Genomic DNA, 9,594 nt, shown 5'->3' with positions numbered 1-9,594 from the left:
AAAAAAAAAAAAAAAAAAAGAATGAAAAACAGAAACAAAAAAGAACAACTCTTTGGAAATCATAAAAAAGTATTAATTTCTGTCATTTCTAGTCTCTGGAACTTGGGGACTCTCAGGAAGATTGTTTACTGTTTAAAATGTCTTAACCCCAAATGTTCCTTCTATTGCAATATGGTTAAATATTCTAATAAAATTTACTTTTCCCATTGAAACAATAACCCGAAGTGGTACGGTTATCACTTCTAGAACATGAGAATTTAAAAAAAGCCAGATGGTGACAAGGAAAGAATTTATATTTCATCTTTCCCTCCTTTAATTCCTTCATTCTTTCAGCATACATTTACAGAGCCTATCACGGACCTGCCTCTGTTTTATGATGCTGAGAATGTAAAGATAAATAAAATATTGGCAAGAAGCTCAAGGTCTAGGGATAAAAGATAAGTAAATGAGTAACCACAATAAATATTCGGATAGAGAGGTCCACACAGTAGGCTATGGTCGGGGAAATGGTGGTGCTTGAGCTAACCACAGAATTATGCAGAGCCACACCAAGGCAGAGGACATCTGGAAGGGGCTGGAGTTGGGGAAGGACAGCAGTGAGGGAAAGGGACGTGAGGGGTGCACAGGAGAGGCGGAGAGATCAGTGTTTGTGTTTTGCATTAAGGGAAGTGCAGGAGGCTGCAAGGAGTCTGAGTAGTTGGGTCAGGTGTGCCTGGGGGTCAAGCGATGAGGAGTGGAGCAGAGTAGAGAACAGAGCCTGGAGTGGGAAGTGGAGGTGGAGACAGAGGTGACGGACCTTGGATGCCATCGGGCAAGCAGGAACTCCTAGTGGGATGGTGGAAAGGTTACAAAGCGGGGAAAGGATCAATCCGACCTGGTGAGCTCCTTCTGCCAGCCCTGGAGAACAGCGCCGCGCAAGGCCAGGGCAGAGAGACCTATGCAATGCAGAGGAGAGAAAGTAGGAACTGAGGCCCAGTAAGGAGGGAGAATACAGCTCAGTGACTTGAGGGTGAAGCAAGACTGACTCCCACCCAAGCTTGTAAGGGGCAGATAGAGGAGAAGGACCGGAACGGCGGATGGATTTAATTTAGGATATGCTGAGTGAGGTGTCCAAGACATTGCTGAATACACACACAGTCCAGAGCTGAGGTGGAAGACAGGGCCGAAGACCAAACCCTAGGAACGAAGAGGATACCTGTGAGGTATTGGGGCTCCCTGGAGAACACCAAGCCTCAGAAGAGAAGGGAGACTGCGGCTGCCTTCTCTGGCCTGAAGAAGAGGGTGCCCCTGGGAAGACTGAAGAATGAGGGAGGGAGGAAGTGGAAACCAGGAGAGGATGCGTCCAGTCATAATAGGTAGAGAGGGCTTGGTATGTCCAATAAGAGGCTGCCATGAAGGCGGGAGGTGCCCCTGCTGAGGGTGTGGCTGGAAGGAGTCGTGGCTGCACCTGTCAGTGGTGTCCCTGTGAAGCAGGGACTGGAGCCATACCACGGAGCACTCAGGAGATGTGGATGAGCCAAGGGAGCTGGAGGAGAGAAGTAGGTCACTTGTTGGAGGACGTGAGATCAGAGTTTGACTACTGTGGAAATTACTTCGCTAAAACTATGCCTAAACTCTAGTAGGCATTCCATAAATTTTAAATTATCCTTTTAAGCCTTTATTAGCTTTTCTTCTGTAAGTAATTATTTGGTACAGGTTTCTTCTTTGTAAATATGCTCGTACTGACAAAATTCTGATCTCATCTCTATGGCACAGGTTAGGTGGGGATGGTGGCACACACCTGAAATCCCAGCACTCGGGCAGGAGAATCAAGCCCAGGGTACACAACTTGGTGAGACCCTGTCTCAAAAAGTAAAAATAGCAGGGGGCCAGTGTAGCTTCGTTTGAAGGCCCTGGCTTCAACCCCACCACCTCCCCTCAAAGGAAAAGAAAAAGAAAAAAAATGTGAGAAACTTCACACTAAATTTTGTCTTATGAAAAATATTACCTGCTTCAAGAGGAGATGCTCCCCAGCTCCCTTTTGAAAGCAGTTTATCACCAGAACCTACCTTTGTCAACGAGTGTACTAAGTTTTCACTTGAAGGACTAAGTAACAAGTACTGTTAAATTATGTTAATACCAAAGAGAAAATAGATTCATTCATAGGAAAATGGATACATATTGAAGATATACTCCTAAGTGAAATAAATAAGGCACACATGTGTAAATGCCGAATAGTTTCTCTGGTGTGAATAATCTGCAATAATACAGAAGATCCTAATAAGATGACTGACACTGAGAAATGGGAAGAAAGGAGCTAAAGGTGTAGGGAAGGCGGAACGGGTAGGGGAAGGGTAATAAGGGAAAAGAAAAAAATGTGAGATAATGAAAAGATGGAAATAAAGTGTCTGTAGATGGGGAGGGGAGGAGGGGTGAAGAGAGGGCAGGGACAAGGGGAAAAAATGAGAACCAAGACCTGTCATGTAGAGGTACAAGATCCCAACAATGAATGTAACTGTACTGTATACCTAAGATGTACCAATAAACTCAATTAAAGCTGAAAAAAAATATGTAATACCACAATTACAATCATATGTTTGATGTTTTGCCCTAATATTCTAGGTCATTATTTCAGTAGTTACTGATTTAATCATTAATCCGTCTCTAGACTTTTCTCTTAGTAACTTTCTCCGTTCGTCAGATTTGCACTTGAGCATTAAACTTGAATTAGGCCAAGTCCTCAAAATTAAATTAGCTAAGACATAAAGGAAATAGGAAAGGCAAAGGATGTCATCAGAATTCCAGTATTTTGATTGTTGAATTTTGCTAAAATATACTCTCCAGGGCTGGGGATTTAGCTCAGTGGCACCACATCTGCCTTGCAAATACAAGGTCCTGAGTTCGATCCTTTGTGCCAAAAACAAAACAAAATCTCCAAATCACTAATGCTGGAATCAAAGGCAGAGGTATAAAGTGTCAAAGGAAAGAGACTTGTGGAAATAGCTGCCTTTCCTCAGCTCTCTGTCTCCACAGCAGTGACAGCGACCTGCACAGAGCTTGGAGTGATACAAACAGCCCGCTGCAGCACGAGTGCCACAGGTTTGTCACCACTGCTCTGCGGTAATCGTTGTCCAAATGCCTCTGAGGTTCATGCCGGCACCAGGAATTAGCATCTTTGCAGTTTCCTGGCTTCCTTTCCAGACGAAGACACTGCTGTGTCTTGCTCTACTCTGGCATTTACTCTTGTCCTGAGCAGATTTTCACAGAGCTGAGGGCCACGATTCCTTCACCCAGAACCTAATCTGGAGCAGATGGGCTCCTGCTACATCTCCCCATGGGGCTGCCACATGCACAGGCAGCTTGGGCCTGTCCCTGAGGTAAGTAGGCTGATCTGTCAGTTAGGCAGCTGCCTGCGAACTTGGTGTTCTAATTACCATCCCTGGAAGCCTTTCTCTGCCCCCACAGAGGCTTGGCCCAGGCTGTCGGGCTGTGGGGACTGAGTGGCCGGCACTGCCTGGGCAGCACATTTGAGAGGAGACTCACCCAAGTTGCTGATCGGCGACAGTGCTCCTCTCCAGGAGCAGATTTCCGCTGCCCGCTGCTGCCACCTGGCCCACAGTCATGTGTGTCCTCCGGCCCCCTGAGTCCACAGTGACGCTCGGCCCGGGTTCCCTTAGCGTGCGGGTGCTGTGGAAGGAGCTCTGATGCCATGAGGATCTGGCAGCCCTGCTCTGAGTAACAGGCTGGAGGGCCACCAGTGGCCTGACCTGCCCCGCAGCGGGGCCTGTGTTCAGATAATTCTCCTTCTCCAGCAGGTTGCCCATGCTGTGACTGGTCCCCGGCCTGGGGTAGGCGAGCACCGCAGGGGTGACAGGGACATTGTCAAAGACGGTGTCGCTCACAGACCCGTACTGGTGGTGTCTGTGGTAGGTGCCATAGTGGCGCTGCCTGCTCACGGCCCCGGTCTGGGTGAAGCCCAGGATCTCCGAGCGGGCGTATCTCGGGGGCACAAGGAGTGTGGAGCGCCGGCTGTCCTGGTGGCGCAGGGTGTGGCCCGGCTGGCTCCGCTGGCTGTAGTGGTGCTCGCTGTGTGTGTAGTGGACCCGCTCGGGGCTGCTGTCTGGGGAGATCTCCAGTCTCCGCAGTGGCTGCCTCCAGGGCCTGTCCTCCACGGACTTCTGGGAACTGTACTGCAGCGTCCCTCGGCCCCAGTGGCCACCGTGTGTGGCCGTAGTACCAGCCTGCAGGAGAAAATGAAATTCACATAAGGCCTAGACCTGTTCTCTCTTTTGTTGAAGACACAAGGCACAAGACGTCCGTTCCTCTGAATCAGATGGAGAAGCTGCCCCTTCTGGTAAAGTCTCTTTTCACAAGAGGCTTGGCTGATCCAGATCATTTATTTGCACTAGTGTTTCACACTGCTTAAAATTTTCCTTTGTGTCCACATAAAACCAATTTTCTCAAAATTCATTCAGAAAATGATCATACTCCAGAAAGCTAAATATTTTTTTAAAAGAAAGAGGTTTGAAAACCTTTTCCTGGCAGTCAGCTATTGAGGGCTTTGCTCTTTCCTGTCCTACCTTCAGCACGTCATAGGTCTTAGCAGCTGGGGAATGCCCTCCAACAAAGTCATTTTCAACCAAGTGTAGGTTGTAGACATATTCTGGAACACTGCTGGTCCGGTGGAGGTTTCCTATGATCAAGAACATATTAAAATAATTCAGAAGGTAAGTGAGCCAACCAATACTTAACCACCATCTAACAACTGTATATTAAATTTTTAAACTGATGTAATGAATGCCAATAGTAAGTACTACATTTATATTAGTGGTTTTAATGCAGGTTAAATACTTCTTTGGGAAGTAGCAAATAATTGAAGGTTACGCAAACATTCTCTGTGAGTTCTTCAAAACAAAAGTAAAATTTAATGAAAGAAAGGAAAGAGGGATTGAGGGTGTCCCTCCATGGCGGAGTGCTTACCTAGCATGAGTGAGCATCAACTGGGACTGATGCCCAGCACTAGAAAAAATGAAAGACAAAACAAAAACTCCCCCGCAAAACACCAAGGTCGGAGAGAGAGGGATTCACAGAATTCCAAAACCGGTTGCCACTATGCTGAAAAAGTTGAGCATCACTCATTAGAGCTCAGTTGGTCTGTTCTACAAAGCTTGGTTTTTCAAACTAGAGAAGAGTTCTGTTCCCAGAGCAGAAACTTGGAGGAGGCTTTTTATAATTAGCGCGTGTAGCCAGTAAATATAATGGTGACGGAACACTATTAGATAAGACAGCCTGTACCAACAATGAGGGGGGTCAGTGCAAACAAAACAGGGATTAACTAACTGAAGGCCAGTCTGAGAGAAGGTGTTTGGCTATGCAGCACAAGGCCTCTGTCCTACAAAGAACTACTTTTGTCACCTGGCTCGACTGTTTGGTGGCAGAACAGCCAGCAAGCTCTCCTGCAGACAATGAACAGGAGGTACACTTTGTGCTCAACTCTTCATCTTAAAATACTGCTCTTTGAGGGTGGGGAATAGAAGACGTATGTGTACCTTTTAATCCTTCTCTCTGCTCCTCTTCTTTTTAAAATCTCTTACTGACGTGTCAAAAAAAAAAAAGCAACAATCAAAGCTGTCCGCAATCTAGGTAATTTCTAGTTCTCTGATTTTAACCCCAAAAAATTTTGTTACATAGCATACTTTCAGAAATCTGAATGGGAAAAAATTTAACTCTTTTCTAAGACTTCAGCAATTCATGAAAGATACCAAGAATAAAACAACACAGAGAGCACTTTGCCAGCACAATTAGAACATACCAACACCCGTTTTCAATGAATTGTTCAGAAGTCAAAGTTTCAAGAGTCAACACATTTACAAGATATGTGGAGGAAAGGGAGAATGATAATTGTTGCCAGAGAGCTAAAAAATGTCTGAATCCATCCCAAACTGTTTGTCCATGTGTCCTTAACTCCTGGAGCCAAACAATCCAGCAAGTGAACAATTTCCAGGCCTGAGGGGCCCCCCCTGGGGCAGGGGGGTGGGGAACTGCTGACTCATCGGGGCCTGGGAGGTAGAGGTGAGCCTGCTGCCTTCCAGGGAGGGGCCAGACTGCACCATAGGGCCTGGCAAAAGGTGAGCCAACACCTACCTCACTTTGCAACCTCTAGGGTGGAGAAGAATGCCGGCGAGTCCCGACTTAGAATAAGGGAAAGAAATCTTTGTAAATTAGGAGAGGCTATAGAACTCGACTCTGGGGCCTGGCTTTTCACCAGCCACCCAGTCTAAGCCACCCTTACCTCAACCCCACACTTGGCTCCTCAGCCCACCACAGGCAAAGGCCCCAGTTTGGGCAGAGCAGGGCGGGGAAGATGAGACAGAGTGCTTAACCCTCTCACTCACCTCCAAGAAAACAGAAGCTTTTCTATGAAGGCTGTCATCAGGCAGAAAATTATCAGTCAGCTGATACTTAAAAAAAATAAAATTTGCTGTCTTTAAAGAAAGTAACTTAGGGATATCTATGTTTGGAATGTTAGACGATATTAAAACTGAATATATAGAAGCTGAGACAATCCAGAATGGGAAAACATCCCTGGTCCTTTACAGCTATAGAAAAATGGCAGGTGATGGAAGTGTGCTATTTTAGGAATCCAAGAAAATTTCTGCAAATGGGGCCCCCCTAGCTCTTGGGCACCTTCAGTATTACCTTGCTGACGTTACAAGAGGAGGTAGTTATTTAGAAGCAGTTTAATAGGCAACAACTTCCATCTTTAAGCTGAGACTCCTGCAGTTTTTATTTTGTTTTGTTTATTGAGGTGGGGGGGTCTCCCTGTGCTGTCCAGCCTGGTCCTGAGCTTGGCTCAAGAGGTCCTCTTGACTCAGCGTCCTGAACAGTTGGGAACTACAGGTGCTCATACTACCATCCATGGTCCGAAAGATTTTTTAAATGTGAGAATCTTTAGATAGGATCAGTGAAAAAGAGTCCATTCTTCTAAATAGCCACTTAATCGGTGAGTTTTATAATCAGATTCTTTAAATGCTTAATGTATAGGAAACATTGAATTTGTTGCTGTGGGTTTTAAGGCTTTTTAAAAGTAAGTTATATGAACTCCTCACACGAATATTGTTTTTACCTTGAGCTCAAATTATTTTATGTTTCTTTACAATGTTCTGCAATGCAAAACCAACTATTATTACCTCCATTTACACACAGCGAAACTTAAATGACTGGTCTCAGACTGCAGAGATGGGCTGGAACTGAATCCCCCCTTTCCACTGTCCCCTGCTGCCCGAAATGAGAGCTCTGAAGCAACACTGAAACTGTCACTTAGGAAATCGCTTCAGGGGAACCTCGTCATCCCTGCCCTAGGAGGACCAAAACCAATCGAGCCCTTTCCTCTGGTACCTTCACCTGAGTAACGCTTGAGCCTCAGGAAATATCAGTCTTTAGTTGCTGACACGGGTCCTCACAAGAAAGCTTCTCTTTCTATTTTCAAATGAATGAGCTGGGATGCATTTAATGATTCTCCAAATAACTATGAGGTAGTTGATAACAGAAAGAAAAAAAAAAAGACAGAGATTGGATTGTTTGGTTCACTTCACACTGAATCCCACAACTCTTGTTTTGAGACAGGGTCTCAAATTGCCCAGGCTGGAATGGAACCCATAGTCATCTTGCCTCAGCCTCCCAGAGGGCTGGGATTACAGACATGTGCCGCCATCCTCAGCTAGCCTGGATTTTAAACCATGGGCTCCACTCCTGCCAAATCACACCCGAGAGAAGACACTCAGTTTGTGTGCTGGCAGGAGAGATGGTTTCTTTGTCAAAAGGCCGGTCTCAAACGACAAATACTGCAGACCCATTTGCTTAGGCAGCCAGGTGTTTAGTGTCAGAGCGGTGTATTAAGGGAGAATTGGCAGCCGTGTTCTAAGATTTTAAAGAAATTTCAGACCGGTGGAACGGTTTTTAAAATGGTAAATATGAAGACAGACACTGATCTCTTTAAAACAATTCATTCTTTCCTGTTCATAGAATAAAATACATGATGACTGTTGAACATATAACTCAGCCATGTGCTGCCAATTCATCACGTTTTATATAAATCCAACACAAAGCCCAGATTGTCTTACACAGGAAAAAGCAAGGGTGACTCTAATTCAGAGGATTTGTGTACTTTAAATCAAGGGGTAGGTATTTTCTCTAAATTAAAGAGATCTGGTCAGGAGTCTGTGTTCCTGCTTTTTTCTGCATTGAGACAGTTCACTGAGATGCATCGGTTTTCTAGAATCCCAGTGACCAACAGGATTGCCGATAAAGAAGTTACCCGAAAAGCTCCCAAAGTTGTCAGGGCATGCTACCCAAAACACGGCACTACTGAGGACACAGAGAGAGCTGGAAATTAGCTCTCAGCTTCAGCCACCTTGCCCCTGAAGCAGGCTGAGTAAACTCCAGCTGACCTCTGTGAAGTGAGTAATAAAACTCTCTCTCTAGAGGGGTCCCAGAGCTCGCTCCTATCCTCAGAGCAAAGTAACGCTTTCCAGGGGAGATTCTGGGCAATCGGGCCTTATGTACCCCACTTTGTCCAGTCATAATTCGACATCAAGTCCATGTAAATACACAACTGCTCCTCTTTGAGTCTTTCTTCCCAAAGCCTCCTGTGTTATATAAAACTTATATTTGATGAAGTGGTATGCTTTTCTCTTGTCAATCCGTCTTTTATTATAGGAGTGTCCATCTATCCCTAGTAATGGATGAAGAAAGCAATATGCAAAACTGATACAGCTTTTTTTTTGTTGGTTTTTTTTTTTTTTTTTTTTTTTTTTGAGACAGGGTCTCACTATGTTGTTGAGACTGAGCTGGAACTCACTATGTAGCCCAGGCTGGTCTCGAACTCACAGCGATCCTCCTGCCTCAGCCTCCTGAGTGCTGGGATTATAGGCGTGCACCACCATGCCTGGCTGATACAGCTTTTGAATAAAACTGGGTCACTATTTTTTTCACATTTCTCCCTAAATTCCAATTTGTTCTAGAAAGAGGGATAAACCGGTGTGCCTGCCAGCCATGTAGTAGCTCAGAGTTTTTATTCTGCCAGGTTTACCAGTGGGGCTAAATGTGACTTTCCTGTTGGACTGACCTAGCCAACGAAGATCACGGTGATATCACAGGGAGCTTTCCAGCTTTTGTTCTATTTGCATGATATGCTTCTGATGTTCCCTAAAGAAGGTGATTTCCTGGGGAGTGCATATTTCAAATTAACAATGATTCAGGCAACACTTACGCCTCTTTTTCATAAGAAGGCCATGGTCATCCTGTGGAACCCACCGTAAGGGGAAGGATGCAGGAGTTGCAAAGTTTCCCCCCACCCTTCTCAAATGACAAGCAATCCGGGTGCCAGCAGCTGGAGGGTGGGGATGGTCCTGAGCAGCTGCGTGAGAGGAGATGGTAGAGGAAATCTGAATTGCTCAGAAAGTTGCTCACGGGACAAGGCAATTTTTTTTTCTTTCCTGGTCTAAATGTTTATTTAACTAATATGAAGCCTAAGCAACAGGTATGGGGAAAAAAAATCTTTGCTTCTGGTCAAGAACTGACCCAAATAAGGGTTGGGGATTTAGCTCAGCAGTT

General features: G+C 45.4%; 1 protein-coding gene across 2 annotated transcripts in view; it reads right to left on the bottom strand.

The window, feature by feature from the left end:
* Positions 1–4,981, bottom strand: part of Pkp2 (plakophilin 2) — a 67,268-nt gene extending 62,287 nt beyond the window's left edge. For both annotated transcript variants that reach the window (XM_019208079.1, XM_019208080.1), the window contains exons 1-3: positions 4,960–4,981; positions 4,560–4,672; positions 3,523–4,220 (exon numbers count right to left, since the gene is read on the bottom strand). In XM_019208079.1, the coding sequence (XP_019063624.1) occupies positions 3,523–4,220; positions 4,560–4,672; positions 4,960–4,966 (818 nt within the window). In that variant the 5' untranslated portion in view covers positions 4,967–4,981. The remainder of the gene's footprint in view (positions 1–3,522; positions 4,221–4,559; positions 4,673–4,959) is intronic.
* Positions 4,982–9,594: the final 4,613 nt, after the last annotated feature.

This window comes from Fukomys damarensis, unplaced genomic scaffold (genome assembly GCF_012274545.1).
Source record: "Fukomys damarensis isolate Sample0158 unplaced genomic scaffold, DMR_v1.0_HiC HiC_scaffold_15, whole genome shotgun sequence".
Taxonomy (NCBI): domain Eukaryota; kingdom Metazoa; phylum Chordata; class Mammalia; order Rodentia; family Bathyergidae; genus Fukomys; species Fukomys damarensis.
The sequence above is the reverse complement of the archived record's forward strand: the minus strand, read 5'-3'. Positions and strand labels throughout refer to the sequence as shown.